Raw genomic sequence first — 24074 nt, forward strand, 5'->3', positions numbered from 1 at the left:
TTATCCCTGTATTCCCTAAATTTATATTATTACCTAACTTTTCACTTTTCATTCATTTTTGTTTGCATACTTATCTAAAGTTCAATTAAAGTGCAAATCTTTATTCAGCAAAGATGAAAAAAATATTTTCAGAATTAAATTCACACAAATTAGCATTGATAACATGTATTATTATTATTAATCAGCAACTGTATATAAAACGCGGGTTGTAAACAAAACATAGCCTATGCCAGGTGATAATTGCCAAATAGCACAGCGCCAAATCAAAAACATAAAAAAAGAAAACAAATAGATAAATTAACACTGTTGCATAAATCACTAATAACTCAGATAACATACTGATACATGTTTTGTTTTTTTTGTTTTGTTTTTTTGTTTTTAATTGAATATTAATAAGAAAAAAACAGTTTACAAACAAGAGTACATGTCAGGGGTAATACAAAAAAAAACGAGAGAAGACAAGAGGAAGAAAAAGAAAAAAAAGAGAAAAAAGGCATTTTACATGAAAAAATTTGTATAGTTTTTATTGCTTTCAAGTTTTTGCTTTTGGATATTGTCTCTAAATATATTTTAATATCTATTTTAAATTCTTCAAAATTTGGCTTTTTTTAGATTCCATTTGACTTTATGAATATAATAACGGCCAATTATAATAATTAAATAAAATATAAACCGAATACTTTGAATGTTTGTAAAAGTTTTCTCCTGGTTGTGATCACACGGGTCCTAGTGCGCTCGTGTGTGTGTTTTCTTAGGTAGCCTGTTAAAATGCCCGATCTCATTATTCGTCTTTTTCCAAGATGGCGTCGATGAGGGAGAGCGACACCGGCCTGTGGCTCCACAACAAACTTGGATCGACAGACGAGCTGTGGACACCTTCGAGCATCGCTTCCCTACTCACGGTCTCGGTCATCGACAACATACGGCTGTGTTTCTCCAGTTTGTCGCCTCCGGTGAAGCTCAAACTCTTGCTCGGGATGCTGCACCTCCCGCGCAGGACCGTGGATGAGGTGAGACTGCAGGACTCACTCCTGCTGCTGCTGCTGCACACACACACAAACTGTCGTAACTTCCGAGTGTGGCGTGCTTTATTGGAGTGTCATGTTGTTTATTAGTAGTAATTGTGTCATGAGTTGCTGACACGTATGTGTTGCATGTGTAATAACATGGCTTCCACCATGAGACCCTCCAGCTGCTGTCTGGATCATGTCAGTCTCCAGCAGAGCTCAGCTCCGGCTGCTGTCTGTCTTCAGCCTCTGGGCTTGAGCTAACTTGCTAGCCTCCTGTATGTAAACATGCAGACAACTTTGGGACTGCTGCTGGCATGTTATTAGGATGCAGTTTATTCCTATGTTTGGACGAGTAAACGCCCCTTTTTAAAATTTACCCTGTTATCTATAGTTTCCGCCAAAATACCAAAGTTAGTTCAGTCACTGGCAGTACTGTAAAGTAAATCAGTGGCAACTTGATGATAACCACAATCTACTGTCATAAAATACGCTAGTAACAGATTTTGGCGGGAACTTTGATTACCATGGTATTTTGTGTGTGAGTGAAAGTCTCTCTACTCACTCAAAAACACGGTCGAGCATTAATTTACATACCGCTTGCAGTCATTTTAACAAAATAACATGCAAAGTGGTTTATTATTATTAAACAAAATGTATAAAGTCTGAAATCATATTCAGCTTGGAAAACTTGAAAATGATATATATGTTTTATTGACACATTTAAAAAGCATACTTCCATTTTAGTGTTGTACAACTAATGGATTAAAGGTGCAATATGTAATAATTTTGCAGTAATATATCCAAAAAAAAAAAGGCCAGTGTTATATATTTTGTTCACTAGAGTACTTACAATATCTCAAATGTTTGCAACTATTTGTAAATCATGAGAAAATTGCAATTTTAACCAAGGCTCCGGGACGTGTGAGGAGTCTCCTGTCAATTGCGCCATATCCGCGTCACCGTCGGTTTCCGGTTTTATTTTGTAGAAACCATGGAAACACTAAAGACGCTTTAAGATTTACATGTTTCAATAGACAAGGGAACATCTGTTTTGATATATTTATTGACAGAAAACTAATTGTTGTTATATAGCTCGACACTTTTAGTCTTATTGTTTAAATCTAAATTTCTTGATTTTTTTTTTTTTTTTTTTTTTTTTTTTTTTTTGCGAGCACCATGCTTTACCATGCCTCAGAGTAAAAACATTATTTTGTGAAGTAGCTAACATAGCATAATCAGATGCAGCTTTATTTTTAGTAACAGTAATACAGAATTTTCTCCATCATACAATGAGTTTTAAAATTAATTGCATGCCATTTATCAACACAATTCATCAAGCATTTAATATGATATTCTGAAATCGATCTATCTTACTGCAGTGTGTAACAGTGTCTCACAGCAGCCGCCGAGTGAACGCACAGAGTAACGTTATAACATAATTTTCAACACTCTCAAATGTATCTAATATGATAAACAGAGCTGCGTTACCTCATACTCATGACCGGAAAAGCGGCAGCGGCGACTGTGTCATAATAAAAGTCCCGCTGGTCGTGAGGCGTGTGTTGCGCAATCGCTCCAGCGGCCTCGTTCAGCTCCCACAACACTCGCTCCTGCTCTGCTTCATACTACAGTAACGTTAATAATCGCATCCATGAACATGATTTCTTCCCGAGTCCAATCCCTATTCTTTTGCACTGTCCGTTGAGGTGAAGATCACATGTCCCAAGATTCTGCACTCAAACTTGCCGTCATCAAGCTACGCCTTTGTTTTGAATAGGCCTCTAGCGGACAGAAAATATTACATATTGCACCTTTAATAGTAAAAATAGTAGTTTCATCAGTATTGTAGTTAATTGTTTCACTAAATTAGCCTGAATTCCTGTCATTATTCTTGTGTGTTTTGCACTAAAAAGGAAGGAAATCTACAGTAGCAGTAATGTAAGCAATGGTGGAATTATCTATTTAGAATATGAAGCAAACCACAGTGCAATAGTAGTAGATTTATTTGACAAACTGAGTTAAATAAATCTTTTATTCTCTCTTTGTCTTGATTTATCACTCAATTCCAGATGAAGGAAGCTCTGTCAGAGATCATTCAGTTGGCCACTGTGGACTCTGAGCCGTGGGTGTTAATGGTGGCTGATATCCTGAAATCATTTCCAGAGACCGGCTCGCTAAACCTGGATCTGGAGGAGCAGAACCCAAATGTACAGGACATACTTGGAGAGCTGCGTGAGAAAGGTCAGTCTGACATCAATGATTGGAGTGTTAGGAAAGGGTCAAAAGTCGTCCAGTTTCATATTTGTCTCTTCTTTTTGCTAAGCTCCTCCATCACTTCACAATTAAGGGTTTTGTTCTTGCTTGTTTCTCCTTCCTTGACTACTTTTGACTACATATTAGGAGTGTAAATTTCAGTTGGTCAGTTTGACAGCTCATTTTTGGTCTTTGTACTTGTGTGTCTGACAGACTGTCTGTCATTTTAAAAACGGTGTGTCTAGTTAAAAATTAGGTTTTGAGTGCTATATTATTGCCTTGCATTAAAAATCTCTGTGACTGCAAACTGACTGCTACCCAAGAAGTCCTACCCAAAATGCCTCTATAACCAATAAAAATTTTAATAGAATTAATATTTAAACTACATTTAAAAAAAAAAAGATATTTTTATGATCGATCATTGACCATGTGGTTGTCTGGGATTGTTTGTTGGGGTTCTTAGTTTGTGATGAGTAATCTCACTTACCTGTTACTTTCAAGTGCAACTGGTAAGTATGCAGATGGTAAGAAAACATCTGCTGAGACTTAATGTTGATGTTTGCACCTCTGTCCAGTAAATGAATGTGAAGCGTCGTCCATGTTGCCTCTGGAGTGTCAGTATCTGAACAAGAGTGCTTTGACTACGCTGGTGGGGCCACTCACTCCACCCATCAAGCACTTCCAGCTCAAGAGGAAACCCAAGAGTGCTACGCTCAGAGCTGAGCTGCTTCAGAAATGTAAGTGTGTTTATGAATTTTTGGTGGCAGGAAAACTGTGTTGTCAGTATGGATTCATTAAAGTCATTTAAAAATAAGAGTTTACCCATATGTTTGTGTGATGACTGTCATGTTTATTGACCATTTTATTTATTCTAAAGCCACAGAGACTGCCCAGCAGTTAAAGAAAACAGCAGGAGTGCCATTCCACTCAAAAGGAAGAGGTCTAGTAAAGAAGATTGACACAACAAGTAAGATTTATTTATATATCACACAAACACACAGTGACATATTTGGATGGTAAAAATATATTACTGTCATGACAATCATATCAACGCTTGAGTTTGATATGATACAAAAATGCACTGTTCAAAGTGTGTCAAATCTTTTGTAAAACATTAGTGGAGCATGTCCATAGTTAAAATTAGGGCTGACCGATATATCACATGAGATTGTCACGCGCATTTCGTCAGTAAAGCCGGTTCCCTGATTGCCGCTAAATTGCCATCACCTGCTTTCAAATGGAGCGGCATTTAATAAACAGAGCCGTAGATCACTGACAAGCCACGCAATATCGCGCTCATTATCGAAGGCGATTCATCTGCGATAATGAACGCGATATTGCGTGGCTTATCAGTGATCTACGGCTCTGTTTATTAAATGCCGCTCCATTTGAAAGCAGGTGATGGCGATTTAGCGGCAATCAGGGAACCGGCTTTACTGACGAAATGCGCGTGACAATCGCATGTGATATATCGGTCAGCCCTAGTTAAAATGATCAACTTAAGGAAAACTGACTTTATTCATCAATTAAAATGTTTTGGAACTGGTTGGTTAAAAGTAATTAATACATTAATAGTACATTACAATTAATAGTACATAATGGTACAAATAGTACATTAATTGTTTGTTTGTTTGTTTGTTTTTTGAAAGAAACATTTATTCAGCAAGAACGCATTACATTGATCAAAAGGTTTCATTTGTTATCATTAGTTTAGATGAACTAAGAATGAACAATACTTCTACAACATTTATTAATCTTAGTTTATGTTAATTTCTGCATTTACTAGGGTTAGGGTTAACCTAACATTATTAAGAACAAAAGTTGTATCTGTTAACATTAATTAATGCACTGTGAACTAACATGAACATGCACTTTTTTTAATTAAATAACATTAACAAAGATTAATAAATGCTATTATTAGATATAAATATATTGCTCATTGTTAGCTTATGTTAGTTAATGCATTAATTAATGTTAATAAATGAGCCCTTATTGTAAAGTGTTACTAAGATTTCAAACAAATGCTGATAAAATGTATCACAGTTTCCACAAAAATATTAAATGTATACATTGTACATACATATTTTACATACATATATAAATATATACGATATTTCTTAAGAAGCATTAGAATGGTTTCTGAAGGATCATGTGACACTGAAGACTGTAGTAATGATGCTGAAAATTCACCATTACAGGAATTAATTAAATTTTGAAATATATTAAAATATAAAAGTTATTTTAAATTGTAATAATATTTCACAAAATTCAGATTTTCACCTTTTAAAAAAACATTACAAAATCTTAAAACAACACAAGAATGATTATGATAATTAATGATTGTCTTTTTTCTTTTCTCAGCTCCGCTGAAGGGCATTCCCAAAGCACCATTCCGGAGCCCTACCACCCCAAGCATGTTCAGTCCTCCCAGTAACAGAACCCCTATTGCCCCTGCCCGCACACCCCTGCGCAAAGAAAGGGGAGTCAAGGTAACTGTCTAGCATTGACTAGTTATGAAGTCATTGCATAACATGGGTATATCTAGTAGGTTTTACTCTTTATTAAATGCTTAAAAGCAAACTTTGCAGGTGACACCTGGATTTCTGAATCATGAACTGAATTTTTTCTTGTTAGTATGGATGTCATATCTGTATATACTCTATATTGTCAGGTTATGTGATTGTGTGATTTCTTGCAGTTGTTGGATATATCTGAGTTGGATATGGTAGGAGCTGGCAGAGAAGCTAAGAGGAGAAGAAAGACTTTGGGTAAGTTCAATAAGTAAATTGAGTGGCCCCTGTGAATGGACCACTCATAGACTAGCCTAAGCCCCTTTGTGCTGTCCACTGTTAGTTATATTATTTTTCTGGTCTTATTTAGACACAGAAGCTGGAGAGAAGGTGGCCAAAGAAGAGGCGGTTGTGGAGAACGCAACACCAGACTACGCAGCTGGCTTGGTGTCCACACAGGTAGTTTTGAAAATCTTAATATCTATGTGATAAGTTCCCTGAATGTGGGTCAGAACTAAAATCAATTTCTCCTTTCCTCACGACAGAAACTTGGGGCGCTAAACAACGAGAGTGCTCTTCCGTCAACCAGTTACCTTCCCGCAACCCCCAGCATGGTTCCTTCTTCGTCTTATATTCCCAGTTCAGAGACACAGCCAGGTGAGCCATCGACAGATACAGGATGGGATGAATGCAAAGAAATGAGCTATAGAAGAAAAAACAATTGATTTAGACACAACAGATAGCTAAACCAAGCTAAATGTGAGCTTAAAGTCTTCTCAATGCCCTTTTTTTGACACTTTGTTAATATTCAGCGAATGCAGGCGGTTCAGGGCGTGAACCTACAAACCGGCAGTCGGAGGAGTCGTCCGCCCCAAGTGCTTCTGCTTCACTACCCGGCCAGTTTAAACAGCGGCCGCCCATGTATAATGCTAGTACTGCCAGTCCCACCGCCCCCACTTCACCCACCACGCCAACCAGCACGCCCACCAACAATGCCCCGCCTCCTGCCGCCACAGCAGCACAGCCAGACATGCCCACGCAGCCGCCCACCACTGCAGCCCAGCCTGCACCCACGCCAGCGCCCCCACAGACCCAACCGAAAAAGAACCTGTCGCTCACGGTAAGAACTTCTGATTCATGGATACGATAATGATATTGTTCTGGACTATCCTGCTTTTAATGTTACTAGGGTACAGTTTTATTTAAATTAATATTTTTAAGTTTTACTATTTTATTGAAAACAGGGAACAGGTGGTGATTATGGATATCACAATGTCAAGTCACAGTACATTTCCAACATCTTAATATACAATATCACACTTTCCTCAGTGGTGTATGTACATAATCCATTTTTCCCAACACTTGTTACATTTTTCTAAATAAATGTCTCTCTATATAATATATTCAATTTATGAGTTATTGCTTGCTAAAAAATACAGTATCTTTTAAGTATTTATTCCTGTCTAAAACATTTTTTGGCATTCTCCCTAGATGTAATGTAATGCATAAATAGTCAAACTCTTCTCTGCTGCTACTTGCCAAAAAGGTTGTATTTTTGGACAGGCCCAAAAAATATGAAAATGATTAGCCATTGAGGCTCCACATTGCCTCCAGCAAAAGCCCTGACTGTGCCTGTGTGGAGTGCTGTTAGTTTGGGAGTTATAAAGAATCTTTCTAAATTCATCCATCCAAACCCCCTCGATGTTGCTAAAGTTTAATTGTTTAAAAGTATTTTGTGCTGCATTTATTTGGTCAAAAATACATAAATTCAGTAATATTGTTAAATACTGTTTAAAAAAAAATGGTTTCTATTTAAAGATATTTAAAAATATCATTTAATCCTGTTATGGCAAAGTTTATTTTTCAGCACCAGTACTCCAGTCTTCAGTGTCACATGATCCTTCAGAAATCATTCTAATATGTTGATTTGCTGCTCTAGAAACATTATTATCAATATTGAAAACAATTAAATTCTTTATAAATAAATAAACAAATAAGAGTCATTTGGGGGGGAACCCTTACTGACCCCAAACTTTTGAATGGTAGTGTACAGTCTGTGAAGTTTAATTTTTATTTTGCATCGTTCGGTTCCCCACAGAGAGAACAGATGTATGCTGCGCAGGAAATGTTCAAGACTGCAAACAAAGTTACACGGCCTGAAAAAGCCCTCATCCTGGGCTTCATGGCAGGATCACGAGGTATTCTGGATTTGTTTTCATCCGTTTCTGTTAATCGAGTGACTGTCTTACTGTTCCTCTTTGTTCTAAATCACCCACCTAATGTTCGTCTGTCGCATCCTCCCAACAGAAAACCCCTGTCCAGAGCAGGGTGACATCATTCAGATCAAACTGAGTGAGCACACAGAAGTTCTGCCTAAAGCGGACGGAACCGGCAGCACCACCATGCTGGTGGACACAGTGTTTGAGATGAACTACTCGACTGGACAATGGACCCGCCTCAAGAAATACAAACCCATTACCAATGTCTCCTGAGGAGGACTGGGTTAAAAAAACAGCGCGTTTACATAGACACATATGTATGCATTCACACACCCCTCTTCGACATCACCTGAGGAGTGCTTTAAAACAAATATCATGTACATGCGCTGGAATGTACATATTTACGGGCCAAATTCTGAGGTATTGGGAATATGCGCTAGTGAATTTCTGGATGCTGGTTTCAGACAGTTGCAAAGGACTTCCTGTTTGGTTGACCTCATGTCCTATCTTTGTTCCTGCGTTGCCAAAGACAGGGACCCTCTTACAAAACAACTGTTTTCTTTATCTTTTTGTTAATGTTTGTATCGTCTCTCGTTTTTAGGCCCATTTCAGATTTCTTAGTGTCAGGGGAAATGAGGCGAAATTGAAGCAGGGCTTGTTAGTTTGTTTCTTAATCTACCTTTGATTGACACATTATTAAGAGATCTTAAAAGGGTACAAACATGCTATTACAGTGTCCCACCTGTGAAACAAAAGAATCTGTTTGTGTTTTCACACTGAGAATGTTTAAAAATGTTTTCAAGTTCCTCCTTCGATGGACAAAAAAAAAATGAAAACAATAAACAGTGTAAAACAGGTTTTCTGTTCAGTACTTTAAGAACTTTTTTAGGAGGAAATAAATGAAAACGTGTCCAGATTTGAATGAGTCATTTGCTGAAGCCTTGGTGTAAGTGATACTGGTTTATGTCAGTCACAACTGAAATAACCTACCGCTTTCTAGTTGTTATTTTTATACTTTATATGTATGCAGAAGTCTGAGATGCAAATGTTTAACCGATTTTAATAATGGGTCGCAATGCTGAAATAAGAAAGCTTTGGTACAGTACGAGGTTTCTGAAGTGGAACCGTGAAATCGGTTAGGACTCAAATGACTATTTACCAAATAGTTTTGTTTAAAAAAAAAAAAGACCATAGCTTTCTAACCACTGATTTATCTTAAAGTAATGGTTTACCCAAAAATTAAAATTTTAGTCCTTTTAACCACACTTGTGTGGTTGCAAAACTGTATGACTTTTTTCTGTGGAAGAAAGCTGATAAAATGATAATTTGAGAAATGTTTCAATGCTTTTTTGTGTGTCCATTGTCCAAATGGGCACCAAAACTGTTTGGTTTTCAATGTGCTTCAAAATATTTTCACTGGAGAAAGAAAGTCCCACAGGTTTGGAACAACAAGAGTGCAATTAAATGAGATTAAATTTTTGGGTTAACTATCCCTTTAAATCAATGTTTGTTGAGGCTGTCTATTTTTGAAAAACTTGCTTTGCTATGCCACGCTTAGATCCAGCATTTCCTCTGGAGTCTTCAGTGCTCAAACCACTCCAGGATCGACCCAGCCTCCGAAAGTCTTCTCCAGGTAGAGCGCCACAGCCAAGGGCAGACGGTCTTGTAACTTCCCAGCCACCACCTGCACGCCCAAGGGCAATCGCTCCTTACTCAAACCCAGTGGACACTGGGTCACTGGCAGGCAGAGGATGTTCAGGATCCCTAGAAATAGGTGAAAACATAAGTGAATGCTGTTTTCAGTTATATTAATGTATGTTGTTTTGCTGTATATTTAAAGGATTTCCATCTATTTCTGTTACACACTCCTTATGTTATTGATTAGCCTTGCTGTAACTGTGTTGATGATAAACTCAATATTGAAGTCTGTTCCTGTCTGACCCCTCCAACTAATAATGGCTTAATCTCTTTAGTAACTTTTTGTAATTCTTGGCCTTAATAGACACGTATACTGTAAGGTTATTGATAATAAATGGGTTCCAAATCTATGGCCCAGATCAACAGCATCAAATTTCCAAAAGTGGACATTGTAAATTTAATAATACAGTGCTCAGCGTAAATGAGTACACCCCCTTTGAAAAGTAACATCTCAATGAACACAAAAACTATTTCCAAAATGTTGACAAGACAAAGTTTAATATAACATCTGTTTAACTTATAACATGAAAGTAAGGTTAATAATATAATTTAGAGAACAAAATTTTCAGTTTTACTCAAATTAGGGTGATGCAAAAATACTACAAATGTCTAATTTAACAAGAATTCAACCACAGGTGAGTCTAATTATTCATTACACAGGTGTCCAGCAGACTGTTGACTATAAAAAGGTGTTAAACCCCTTCCCATTTCATGCTGTCAGCAATGGCACCACATGGAAGAGAAATGTCACAAGACCTGAGAAAGAAAATCATTTCTTTACAACAGAAAGGTGAAGGCTACAAGAAGATCAGCAAAGCTTTACTTATCAGTCAGAATACTGTCGCAAAAGTGGTACAAAAATTTAAAAAAGATGGAACTGCAACCATCACACAGAGACGTCCAGGTCGTCCATGGAAGTTAACAGCTCGACAGGAGCGTCTTCTGATGAGAAGGGTTGAAGAAAATCGACATGCAAGTTCACTGCAGTTATCTAAAGAAGTAGAAAGCCAAACTGGGGTGACTATTTCCTGTGACACAATACAGCATACACTGCAGAGGAATGGCATGCATGGGTGCCGTCCACGAAAGAAGCCTCTCCTAAAGAAGCAAAAAAAGCCAGCCTAGAGTTTTCCAGGACCCATGCGGACAAAGATGAAGACTACTGGGACTCTATACTCTGGAGTGATGAGACCAAGATAAATGTTTTTGGAACTGATTGTTTCAAAACTGTATGGTGTCGCAAAGGTGAGGAATACAAAGGAAAATGCATGGTGCCTACAGTGAAACATGGTGGTGGCAGTGTCCTTATGTGGGGCCGCATGAGTGCTGCTGGTGTCGGGAGCTGCATTTCATTGATGGCATCATGAATTCACAGATGTACTGCTCTATATTGAAAGAGAAGATGCTACCATCACTCCATGCCCTTGGTCGTCATGCACTTTTCCAACATGACAATGATCCTAAACACACATCTAAGGCCACTGTTGGATTTCTGAAGGAGAACAGATTGAAAGTGATTCAGTGGCTCCTGATCTGAACCCAATCGAACACAGATGGGGAATTCTGAAGAGACGAGTTGAGCATCACTCTCCGTCCAGAATCCAGTCTCTAAAAGAGGTCATTCTTGAAGAATGGAAAAAGATAGATGTTGCAAAATGTCGCCAACTTGTTCATTCTATGCCTAGAAGACTTGGTGCTGTCATTAAAAATCATGGAGGACATACAAAGTACTGGATGTAGTAGTTTTTGTTGTGGGGTGTACTCAGTTTTGCATCACCCTAATTTGAGTAAAACTGAAAGATGTGTAATCTAAGTTATATTATTAACCTTACTTTCATGTTATAAGTTAAACAGATGTTATATTAAACTTTGTCTTGTCAACATTTTGGAAATAGTTTTTGTGTTCATTGAGATATGGCTTAAACTGTTACTTTTCAAAGGCGGTGTACTTATTTATGCTGAGTACCAATATATGCTAAAGGCACAAAGATCTCTTGTTCTAATGGTTGAGACTGAAACATGGTTTAGTGGTAAAGATCTGGACTGCTAACTGAATAAAATCCTCAGGTAAATTTCATTAGAAAAGGATTATATTTGAGATTAAGTCAATCATATCTCCCTCTTAAATTCCTTATGTTAAGCATCTGTTACCTGTGTAACCAATGTTGTATGGAGTAAATAGGGGGTGGTGGTGTTTTGGGGCGAGAAGAGGATGAGACGGGAAGAACAGCACTCCATCAGTCCCCAGCAGATCCTCCATTTCTCTTTGCAGGTCCTCCTTCTGCTTTAGGATGAACTGAGATGGCTTCGAACTGTGAGAACTCTCCATTAGAGCCAAACCTGAAAACACAAGGGAAATACATGTATCTCTTCCCAGTTGCTAGTTTGAAAGATGTTTGAGGGGGAAAAAAACAGTACAAGACCCAATTATCCTAACAACCCTAAACAACAGTTAAAATATATATATATTTTTTTTGTCAAACTACTATATAGTATAAAGTTCAGTGTAAGAGTTTACCAATAGCAGCCACAGTGTGTTCAGATCTTCCAAATATCCTCTTTATCAGCTCCCAAACAGGCCACACAGAGCCTCCATCTGCCATTTGCTCAACAAAAGCCTGTGGAGGCTGGAATAAACAAACACACACTCAAACTTGCTCTAATTCTCCACATGTACCATGTTTTTTGTGGTTGCAATCATTTGTTGAAAGCAAGTAAACAATGTAGACATAAAACAACAGTCTTTTGTGAAGTACTTAAGTCAACTTTATTTTAACGCTTCATACAGTACATGAAGCTGTTTCAAAGTAGCGTCACAGTAATTAAAAGGAAAATATGTAGTGATGTAAACTTTGTCCAATTTGAGAGAAATTTAAATTCTGCTGTAAATTTGCTCTAAAAAGACAAGTGTCATTCAGCTCAAGTTCAATATTGGTTCAGTTCACTGAGTAAAATTCATCAATCTTGTCAATCTTGCGAAAATTTGCCAATCGTGAAACCAATTCTATTCATTTAAAGCAGCTCTACAGAAGATGGTGTCATCATCCAGCTCAGTTCTGTTCAAGTTTTGTTCCCATCCAATAGTGTCAGTCCAGTCAAATAGATAATATTAATGAATATTAAGTAACTTAATGCACTACACACCTTGCCATCTTTGTCAGGTAGAGCCAAGAATGTGTCCCAAATCTGAAAAGAGTATTTGAGCTGAGGAAAGCTAACTTCTTTAACTGTAACTCCTAGATCGGCCTCTATACGTGCAGCCACCTGCAACAAATCATTTAAAAAAATTATTTAATGCAAAAAACAGTATTTTGCATATACAGCTGATTACATTAGTATATATTATGTATGTATATGTTGAATGTAAAGTTGTTTTGGTTTCCTCCTCACCCTCTTTTGAGCTTCACTGAGCTGTTTGTCTACTGGAGATGTGAGTGGAGATCCACCATCATCTACTACAGTGAAAAAACGTAACTTTTTCAGATCCACATCTTTTGAGAGGAAGAGCCTGGAAAATAATACTTGTTTCAGTACTAATTTGTAAAAAAAAAAATTTAAAAAAAAAACTGTCTGGTTTATATCTATGTGAGATGTACTTGTCTGCAGTGGGCCCAGCCATTATCTTCAGGAGAGGAAGCAGGTCTTCAGCGTAGCGACACATCGGACCAGAACCCAGGTAGTCATTTTGGAGACCAGAACATACGGGAAACTGACCGTCATTTGAAACCACATCTGAAATGAAATAAAACCCTCTCCTATTAACTCTTTCTTTGCCGGCATTTTTTTTTTAAGTTGCCAGTCACTGCCAGCATTTTTTATAATTTTCTCAAAAATTTAGAGGCCTCCAGAATATTTTGTATGAATATCTCTGAACATGCAATATATCAAAAGAAAGAACAGAGCCTGTTTTAAACCACAACAACAACATTCTAGTTTCATTAATTATTTTTTATCAAACCTTGAATATGTGTAAGTTTCATTAAATAAGCAGCATTTTAAACAAAAAGCTGAGAAAATCTATTTTTTTCCAAGACTATAACGTGCATATCGCTTGTGTCTGCTTCTTTTTGGCCTGTGTTTTGAGCCGGAGATTCTTTACTCTTTCAGAAGTTGTGTAATAGCACCCCCTACCGTATAACATTGAAAACACGGTAAGCCGAAAAATTCTGTCAATCGCAGGGAAGCGTTGTCTCATAAATGACGGAAATTTCCATCAATGGTGGGGAACGGTTTAACAGAAAGATTGTGTTTTTCTGATGATTCTTACAGCAAAATACATACCCTGTGAAGGTTTGTGGCCAAAAATCCCATTGAAAAAACATGGCATGCGGATACTTCCTCCAATGTCAGAGCCGATACCTATCACAGATGCACCACCACCGATGATGCTTCCCTCTCCACCTACCCAAGAAAGAATCTGTGTTTAATATAATATTGTAATAATAATGTAGAGTATGGCTAATTATATTTTTTTAAATTTAAGCTGAACATCTGTGCGAAATCATGGAAATGAAACCGTGACCAATGAAGTATAATTTTTGTAATATGAGTATATATTTATATATAAGGTTTATAAAAAAATTTAGATTTTTTTTTTTTTTTTTTTTTTTTCAAGACCTGAGCTTCCTCCACACATCCTCTCGAGGTCATAGGGGTTACTGGTGATCCCATAGAGGTGGTTGCTGGACTCCATCCACATGCAAAGCTCACTGGTGTTGGTGACACCTAGAGGAATTGCACCAGCTCTCTTCAACAGAGCCACAGGAGGAGCATCCACACTGGCAAGTACTTTAGCCCGCGATTTCAACCCGCCAGAATTGGGCATACCTGTGGGAGCCGAAAATTAATCATTTCTAGTATACTTTTCATTTATACAATGATGAACAATACAGGAGCCTCTGATCTTTACTGAATCTAAAGGCAATGTTTGCAAGTTACAACCCACTAAAATTAGTTGCAGTCCAGATTCTTGTGACAATGGCCGGGTGATTCGACATTATTCAAAGCTATCCATAAAAAATTTATTTAAAATTTTTATTTTTCCAATTGTGAAGCTTGCAAACAAATTGCATACTAGTTCAAAACAGTAGGCTACATTATATACGAAGGACTCATCACTGGTCCATTGTTTTGTACTTTGCAAATGGACTATATTAGCAGATGCTTTAAGAGAATATACAGGTAGGTTTGTAACAATTCAAATCAATAACACTTTTTTTTCGATAGTCCACTTTAGACATTCTTCTAACTATAAGTTACTTTATTTTGATGGTCGCTCAACAGACCTGCCAACACACCCATGTGGGGCCCATAAGGGTTGGATATGGGCTGGTGAGTGGGCCCCATTTGGGCTGCCCAGATGGGGCCCAGTTAGTTTTGTCCGGGGGTTCCATGGTGGCCCCATGTGGGCAAGCCCAGATGGGCTGAAGTTGGGCTTCACATGGGCCCTAGCTAAAACCCACACGGGCAACCCAGGTTTCTCCCATCTGGGGCCCACACTTACCTGGGCCCCATGTGGGCTGCACATGGGCCCCTGCTATTCTACCCATAAGGGTAATAACCATTATTATGGGCTAACAAATTCATCTTATTTTACAGTCAGCCCATACAGTTCTGTAACCCATGTTCATATTTTTTTTACACAGCTAATTTTACTGGGTCTGGTGGACCCACCATATTATTAGGCTTTTAAATCAATACAGTCATAACAATTCATGTAAAAAATACTTGACAGATGTTTACTTTAGCCATTTACCCCTGTGAGATCGCATTTATGATTGTTTGTTTTTTGTGAGAAACCAAGGAAATTCAATAAAAAAATAAAAAAAACATAGAAAAGATTATATCATTATTAGAGATTATTTCTTAGAACTTAATCAGAATAGGTGAAAATGCTTGAAATGTAACAATTTTGTAACTTTGTGTGGGAATAGCAGGTGCAGAAAGACAACACTCCTGCACACAGACGGCCAATGAGTTTGTGTTAGAAAAAAATAATAAATAGCATATTTTTTCTTTTAGCAACCTTTAAAACAGGTCCTTAAGACCCAAACATCTTGGGTTAAATGAGCTACAATAATAACAAGACCAGTAATACAATTAATTACCTTTTTATTTAAGTAAAATTAACAAAAACATTAAGAAAACTCTCATTAAGAAAACTTTTGCTCAGTGTTCCCTCACTGTTAGAGACAGGATTAGCTACTTTCCACCTCAAATGAACCCGAAGCCTGAAGTCCTTGAGGGGTTGCCTGTCGGGCCTGTCTATTACCCCCCCCAGTCCCTAGCACCAATGAGCCACTTGGAGACTGCCTTCTCTACATCTTTACAGATGATTTGGCTGGTCATGGTGCTTTTCTTTAAGCCTCCTGCAAGAAACAAATATAACAGTCACTTACTTTATATGTGCCACCACAACTCTCAGCCAGGACTGTAAAGACAACTATGGCTACGTTCACACTGAAGGGCTTAATGCTCAATTCCGATTTTTTGAAAAAATTTGATTTTTTTGCAAGGCCGTTCACATTTTCAATTAAATGCGACTTTTTGTTATCTCCTGTGTGAACGTGAAATGACCCAAAAGTGACCCGCATGCGCAGAAGAGTACGCAACGGTCAACGACGTCACTCGTTGTTTGTGGAAGTAGACGGCCACCTTGTTTGTTCCAGGCTTTAACCCTCCTTTATTTGGCTCGGAGGCTTTTTATTTGTCGCTGGCATTGGAGCCTGGATCGTCTGTAACCACGCTCGGCCATTTTGCTGGAAATGTTTTCGTAAACCGCCCGGTTCCGATAAGAGCCCTCGAGTTTGGCCTGAATAGAGCTGTCACCCCAAATATTAATTAAATCTGTGACCTCGCTTCCCTTCCATTGACTGGTCTCAGCAGCATCGTCCGCCATGGTTGTTGTTTATCTTCTCGTTCCCGCCTACTTCAACGCACAATTATGACATTTGTAGCATATCAATGACGTACGGGTCGGATACATGTGGTCTGGCCGTTCAGACGGAGGTTGCATTTCAAAAGATTGGATACGTATCGGATTCAGGACCACATACCCAAGTGGCCTGGGTCACATTTGAAAAGATCGGATCTGTGTCGTTCAGACTGTCATGAAAAGATCAGATACAGGTCGCATAGGGGCAAAAAAATCGGAATTGGGTCGTTTCAGCCTGCAGTGTGAACGTAGCCTATGTAAAGAAAAGTGCTATATAAATCAATAAGATTATTATTAGAACTACACACATACTCTTAAACACACAAGTTAGGCAACTTACTTGCAACTCCATACACAGTGGCTACGTTTACATGCACCAATTTTCACCAATCCGAATGAATTGAATCTGATTGCAGATCTGTTTACATGTACTCTAAACATTGTAATCTGATTCAACTATCCATTTATATGTGTTTTATATACATTATGATTAAAACGTTTGCGCACGCACTGTGCGTGCGTGACGTCATATCAGTCACACATGCGGTAACCCAGGTTGCGTCAACAGACGATTATCATGTATCGACGATAGCGGGAGATATTGTCAACAGCTTCAAATCTTGGCAATATTAAGAGGATTTAGTATTTCCAATTAATGTAGGCGTGTTACATTCTTCTAGTCTTATTATAACTATTAGGTTCAGCTTCTTTTATTAAATTAATATTATATGTGCTATGAGGATAATAAAAGATTAGGCTTTTAGCTATCTTTAAAAATGATTTAATTTTTTTTTAGGTCTATTATTACAATGAATTATAGCCTATAATTAAAATTATTTAGAGTGTAGGCTATAATACTATTTCCTAACACTGCAGTCATCAATGAAAATTAAGTGCAGCATTACTTCAAGCACCGACTAAAAAAAAAAAAAAAAACTGTTTAACACAAAATAATAATAGACAAATAAACTGGCGAATAAACAAAGAAGTTACCCAGAACTCAATGTGGCGTGACGTCAGATTCGTATTCTCTATTATTCTCACTTGTTCCACTTGCCTATATGTACAGCCACCAGATAAATAATGGAATAAATTATTTATTTATATACCGTTACCAGCATATTATATTGAAATTCATCTCTGAGAGAATATGCTCCGTTAATGCAGCGTCAGACAGCTCCGTCACTTTTTACTTTCACTTTCTGTGACTTTTTCACCAGCAATAACTCTTGCGCAAAGTTTGCACGTTGCTTCTTTTATGATATCCACTGGCTCCCCTTGTTTTTAAACGGAAATATTTCCAATATTATGATGAAGGGATACAACTACGTCACTGCCTGTTGGCATCTTTTCAACTCAAAACGTGAACGTGACTTTGTGCACTGCGTAATGTGTGTCAACATTGCACTGCGCATGTGCCCCAGATCTTCTGAGAACGAATGAGATAGTAGTCGGATTCAAGCGTTTACATGGTCATTTTTTGCTGTTGGATTGGATTAGAAAAGGAATAAACCACCCCTTTCAATCCGATCTAAATTTCATTCGGATCAAGCTCAGTCGGATCGATTAAGGTGTTTACATGAACGTCTTTCAATTTGATTGAGCCGTCAATCCGATTACAAATGTATTATTTGGGTGCAAGTAAACATAGGCAGTAAATAATGTTTATAACTTTGGGGTCTTGTGACAGCTTTCTAGTATCAGTACAACTTAAAACATTATCTACATGCACACCTACCATTACTTCATACAGTTTTAAGGCCTTGAACTCTCTCTTCCCGTTTCGGCCCACAAAGTTGTACTGCCAGTTGGATGGAGGCCGTGGAGGTGTCAGCAGAGATCTGAGGGTGGATGGAGCCGGTGGATGGAGCCGGCACAGATCAGAGGGTGGATGCAGCCGGTGCGCTGTAAAAAAAAAAAAAAAAAAAAAAAAAAAAAAATAAAAATAATAATTTTGTTTTGTTGGTTAATAAAAAATACACACTGTAAAAATCTTGTACAACAAAAAAATCTTATATATATATATATATATATAATTTAAATTCTTAAGTACTTCTGTATCCAATAGACATTAAATGTTGAATTGGCTCAACTACAAAAGATTTGGTACAGAATAGTTTTCTCCAGAAAACAAATAATGTCAAGTTGACTTACATTTTCTTTTTTTTATAGTGGAGGTGATGACCTGAGGGTGGATGGAGGTGTAGGCCTGATGGGGCTCATCCTCACTGGACAAAATCACTCGCCTAGAAATCTATAATATACAAGCACAATCAATGAGTTTAAGTGTTTTAAAAACAGTTGGTTAAAAAATATATACATCTCTGGTATCTACACTCGATACCAGAGAGACCCTCACATTGATCCTTAACATCTGTTCCAACACCCTATGCTCCCTTCAGGCATGCACACATCCATTTGTATACATCTCTTATCCCCCCAAAACATGTGATTTGTTATTTTTATTAACTGACATTACATTACATTTAATATTATTTATTTCTTAATCATATATCTGTTGTCTACCTCCCTCGTTTTGACAGCTTTGAGCCAAATACACTTAACAAAACTCCCACAAAACATGTCCTTCCTGTATCATTGGGAAATTTTTCACCATCCATTTAGTAGTAGTAATTCAAATAGCCTCACCTCTTTCTGCGCTTCCCCCTTCCCATATTCTCTGTAGAATCGGACTCGGTTCGTACATCTGTGTTCATATTCGACTAATTTTGTGCAGGCAATTTCATACGTTGCTGTGGGAGACATAGTGGCAATTAGTTTCATTCAGAGCAAATTTAACATTTCTAATGACACCCACAACCTACAAACAAAATATATATATTAAATTAATTATTATCAGTAAGTGTATAATATTTAAAACACATTGAAATAAATGAATAAACTTTTAATAGCAATAGAAGATAACTACTTCTCTTGTTAGAGAAGAGTCAACATTTTTTGAGTGCACACCCACAAAAGTGTCCGAATGCGCCATGTGCAAAATGGATTGGGTCTTCTGACCTTTTGATTTTGATTAATATGTGAAATATGAGAGAGTTAAGACAGTGCTTATTGTGAAGACCGAGAGAGGGGCGGGGGAGGGGCTCTCTGCTCGTTCTCTCTGTCACTCAGTTAACATGCGCTCTATCACAAGCGCAGCAGTCATCTACATCAGTCATAGATCACAATAACTGATCAAAACCAGGCTTTGGCGGGACAGAAATTTGTTTTGTCGGCCGCTAAAAAAATAAACGCAGGGAAAACCCTGTTAACGTTTGGTGATTTACGGTAGAAATCTAAAGGCACAAGTTGACAAAATATAATGAAATAACCACCTTAATATGTAATGTTGACATTTTTTTTTTATTTTTGACATTAAAGCTTAAATGTTAAGGGAGCAAACTGGCCCAAAATCTAAAAATTGATCACTGCATAAAAAACCCGATGTTTTCACCTGCCGTGTCTCGAAGTGCAGCAGAGTGCTCGCGCGCTCCCGCGGCCAGGGGATGCAAATCCTGGCGGGGATATGTGCCTTAATTGGCACGACACCCTGGCCGATAAAACTTTGCTGACATTCACATGGACTTTCATCAGTGTTTTTGCTTTAACTGTAAATGCAACAAGTACAAATATTAAAATTCCACGAGCTGGTAAAAGCGGCTGAAATTTACAGTCTTTTTAACAGCTTGCCAATACTTGTTCGACTGCCTTGCTAAGAAGTTTAAGTTACTGTAACCAAATAGTTCTAAACAATATATTTAAGTCAACCACTCAAAACAAGCTCAAATGCTAACGTTACTGACTTAACTTAAAGTCGTCTGTTCAACGCTTTAACCAAGTTTAAGCTACATCTGCTAATGCACAAACATTTGCTAAAAGCTTTCCTCGAAACTAATACTTTACAAAAAAGCTTTAGGTTAACATCATGTGGTAAAATCATCCCCAAGTTTATTATACTCTTACCTGCCTTTTGTCCACACGACGACACCGGTGAACTCGAGGATCCTTAACGGACAGCAGACTACTGAAAGGCGGCAAAGTTGTTGCTGGGCAGATTCTTTCGCTCGGCGATGGGGTTGAGCTTTCCAGATGTGCGCTGCACAGAGTGCGCACTGCTTACGGTTTGAACATTTTGTGGGGAAACCGTACAAACTTGTCTTTTGAAACTCGTACAACGTTCTTAAGACAACTGTTTAGCTGCAGTCTCCAATTTGGCGCTCTAGCGATTAATAAACAGAATTATTCTTGCGGAAGAACACTGCAGCCGGAGATACGTCTATGACGAGTCACGCAGGGACTTTGCTCCTCCGCAGCGATTCCTACTTGACCGGCCTGAAATAGTCCCAATATAAACACTTATTATAAATGTATAATGATTCGGGGTAAGACAAAAACACGGTTAGGAAAATTGATTGTTAGATGGATGGATTGAAAATGAATGTTGTACATTTTCATTATAAAATTTTTGTAAATCTTAAAACACACAAAAATGTTACAGACAGCAGCTAATCTAATAAAATTTGTATAAAAAGTGGACCTAGCCCAGAGTCTATATTGTTAAAAATAGCATCCATGTCTGACAGTCAATTTTGAATGGAGCCCTTTAGCCTATCTACTGCCCATGTGGGGCCCAACAACAACAGCCCACCCTGAGCCCATGCCCAGCCGAAGCCCAACTAGCCCAAGCGAGGCCCATGTGGGCCCCAACTGGACGTGTTTGCAGGGATTCTACTGCATGTACATGTCAGCCTATACTACCCTAACCCTAATGAGAGTTAGTTGACATGTAGGCCTAGTTGTAAACAAAGTCCCTTTGAGACAAGTCATTTCACTCGGCGGCCATCTTTGAAACGCCTCTCGGGCATCCTGGGCATCATGTGGGCATCATGCAGCTCCTATCTCTTTGAATGGGGAAACATCAAATTCTCCTAAACTGTTCGCCAACCTTACGATTAAATTTCATATTTGAAATCACCAATGAAATATAACTACAACCGGCTCATAAACATAATTAGTTTCTAAACGCTCGAATCATGACAAAAAAAACTGTATTTTTCAGGCTGGATCAAGCTAATGCGCATGCGCAGACCTAAATGCGCGTCGTTTCGGAGGCTCGCGTCTGACTGTTTCTATAGAAACCGGTGATTCCAACGGCCGCTGAAGTGACGCGATGACTTTACCAGTCGGCGATTGGCTCTTATTTAGAAGGCGGGACTTATTCCGCCATATTGTGCGTTACACTTTCTCCCATTCAAAACAATACGAGTGACACATCTTGTGTTATTCTACAGACTTTGTTGTAAATTAATGAGAGTTAGCTGACATGTAGTTGCAAAGTTAGTTAGTAGAGTGTCTAAAGTGGACTATCAAAAGTATAACCCAATATTTTATGTTCACATGTAAAGTTGTTGGCAAATAGCCATTTAAATAGCAAGAATTACAGTCAAAATAGACTTTATCTCAAATAAACCTTGCCTCAGGGTGATACTGTGTGCATGGATGCAAGGCGGAGAGCATTATGGGAAGTGTACCCTGTAGTGCGAATGACTCTTTGACAGACAGTGGAACACCCAGCAGAGGAAATCGGTTCCTCAGAACTTCCTCTCCTCCATTCTCCTCCTCTATTATTTTATCTGCATGAGCGGCCTCCTGAAGGGCGGATGAGAACCTGAAAGTGGTCATTTATAGTGAAATGTCCTGTTCAGTCATGCATAAACGTTGTTACTACTTCAATGAACCAAGTGCTCACCTGTCTTTGATCAGAGCATTGAGCAGTGGGTTTACTTCCTGTATCCTGTCGATGTAGGCCTGCACAACCTCCACACTAGTAACCTGAATTTACAAATCAAAGAGGTTAATGTTCAGTATTACAAAAAGTACAATGTGAAGTCCAAAATGTTTTTTTTTTCAGTGGCTATAGTATATACTAAATATAATTTTTAGTAAGTTTATTAAATATGTTCTCAATTGAAACCTTATATATCATATGTCGTTCCAAACCAGTATGACTTTTAGTGGGTTTATTTTTTAAGACAATGGGATTTGACGTTCTTTTGTACCCCACTGACATTCATTGGATGGACAAAACCACAATAAAGAAAGTCAAAGTCATTCTTGGGTGAACTGACACTTAAAAGGGATAGTTCACCCCAAAATAAAAATCTGTCATCATTTACTTACCCTCATGTTGTTCCAAACCTGTATGAATTTTTTCTCATGAAGACAAAAGAAGATATTTGAAGAATGTTGGTAACGGTAACTTCTACCATTAACTGTTTGATTACCAACATCCTTTTAAATATCTTCTTTTGTGTTCAACAGAATAAAGAAATTCATGCAGGTTTGGAACAACTTGAGGGTGAGTAAATTATGACACAATTTTCATTTTTTCAAAGAAGAAAGTCATATACTCCTAGGATGGCTTGAGGGTGAGTAAAGCTTAGGGTAATTTTCATTTGAAAGTGAACTAATCCTTTAAGGAGGACAATTTTAAAACTTTTTTTAAAGCCATATCTCTTGTTATTTAGTAAGCAACAGATTATATAAAGCGCAGTGCAATATATATTTTCTCCACATGTAGGAGCATTAGGCCATAAGGGTAAGGGCAGTGAGCCACAATCTAGATTTATTGTGCCAGAATATTTTGGCTTCAGAGCCCTTTTGGTAACTTTTATCTAGGATAAAGTCAACAAGATAACTCAAGATTACTTAAGTCTAGTAGTCTATAAATATATGCAATAAATCCTGCTTCATTTAAGACTTTAGAACAGCAACAAGTTACTGGTGCTGACCTGTCACTATTTTAGTGCACACTACAGCCATTGTTGCCTGATATAATAGAACCAGAGCTTTAAAAAACAGCAAGAAAACTTCAGATAAAATACTTTTTTTTTAGTTATAAGAAACAGTGAAGTTATTTATTATAGCCTTCTTTTCATTCATTTCATTCATGCTCAGCCATGACAGAACTAATGAAAATGAAAGCTCAAACCTCTCTTCTGCGAATCTTCTCAGCCAGTTGCACTGCAGAGAGAGTAAGCAGTGGATTTCTGATTGGAGGGAGATGTTTTGGTCGCTTTGAGCCGGGTGAGACCAGCCTAAAGAGAGCCAAGAACAGCCTAGGCACGAGGACCAGAAGGCAGTGCTGCACGCGCTCTCCGATTGTCAAAGCCATTGTGGCGAGAACAGAGATCATGCAGCAACAGATGAAAAGTGCTGCGTACACATGCCACACCCCTAGCATTTTATCCCTGCAGACGCTGAACTTTGACCTTATTTATCTCCAGTACATCAATATAGCACAACACTTGTGGAATCACCACACTTAAAGGGATAGTTCACCCAAAAACGAAAATATTCCCATGATTTACTCACCCTCAATCTTCTTTCAGACGAACACAATCGGAGTTATATAATAAAATTTCCTTGCTCTTCCAAGCTTTATAATGGT

At 38.0% G+C, this 24074-nt stretch overlaps 2 protein-coding genes across 2 annotated transcripts; one reads left to right on the top strand and one right to left on the bottom strand.

Annotated features, from left to right (window-relative positions):
• Positions 1 to 657: 657 nt before the first annotated feature.
• nelfa (negative elongation factor complex member A) lies at positions 658 to 8864 on the top strand. Its single transcript, XM_067400391.1, has 11 exons — positions 658 to 1010; positions 3080 to 3251; positions 3839 to 4000; positions 4141 to 4230; positions 5625 to 5752; positions 5962 to 6031; positions 6144 to 6232; positions 6319 to 6430; positions 6586 to 6893; positions 7872 to 7971; positions 8081 to 8864. The coding sequence occupies exons 1-11, from the start codon at positions 801 to 803 to the stop codon at positions 8263 to 8265; spliced, it is 1626 nt and encodes a 541-aa protein (XP_067256492.1). The 5' UTR covers positions 658 to 800; the 3' UTR covers positions 8266 to 8864.
• Positions 8865 to 9046: 182 nt separating this feature from the next.
• faah2b (fatty acid amide hydrolase 2b) lies at positions 9047 to 23821 on the bottom strand. Its single transcript, XM_067400392.1, has 11 exons — positions 23616 to 23821; positions 22374 to 22456; positions 22156 to 22292; positions 14308 to 14517; positions 13972 to 14091; positions 13287 to 13422; positions 13081 to 13198; positions 12835 to 12954; positions 12209 to 12317; positions 11842 to 12030; positions 9047 to 9756 (listed from the first exon to the last, which is right to left on the bottom strand). The coding sequence occupies exons 1-11, from the start codon at positions 23817 to 23819 to the stop codon at positions 9581 to 9583; spliced, it is 1602 nt and encodes a 533-aa protein (XP_067256493.1). The 5' UTR covers positions 23820 to 23821; the 3' UTR covers positions 9047 to 9580.
• Between the last annotated feature and the right edge of the window lie 253 nt (positions 23822 to 24074).

Source organism: Chanodichthys erythropterus, chromosome 11 (genome assembly GCF_024489055.1).
Source record: "Chanodichthys erythropterus isolate Z2021 chromosome 11, ASM2448905v1, whole genome shotgun sequence".
Classification (NCBI taxonomy): domain Eukaryota; kingdom Metazoa; phylum Chordata; class Actinopteri; order Cypriniformes; family Xenocyprididae; genus Chanodichthys; species Chanodichthys erythropterus.

Coding starts and splice junctions, on each gene's coding strand:
- nelfa (XM_067400391.1), top strand. CDS start 801: ATGGCGTCGATGAGGGAGAGCGACACCGGCCTGTGGCTCCACAACAAA. Junction 4,001..4,140: donor AGCTGAGCTGCTTCAGAAAT/GTAAGTGTGTTT, acceptor TTTATTCTAAAG/CCACAGAGACTGCCCAGCAG. Junction 7,972..8,080: donor CTTCATGGCAGGATCACGAG/GTATTCTGGATT, acceptor TCCTCCCAACAG/AAAACCCCTGTCCAGAGCAG.
- faah2b (XM_067400392.1), bottom strand. CDS start 23,819: ATGATCTCTGTTCTCGCCACAATGGCTTTGACAATCGGAGAGCGCGTG. Junction 12,955..13,080: donor TCAGTGAAGCTCAAAAGAGG/GTGAGGAGGAAA, acceptor GATTTGTTGCAG/GTGGCTGCACGTATAGAGGC. Junction 12,031..12,208: donor ACACACTGTGGCTGCTATTG/GTAAACTCTTAC, acceptor TTGTGTTTTCAG/GTTTGGCTCTAATGGAGAGT.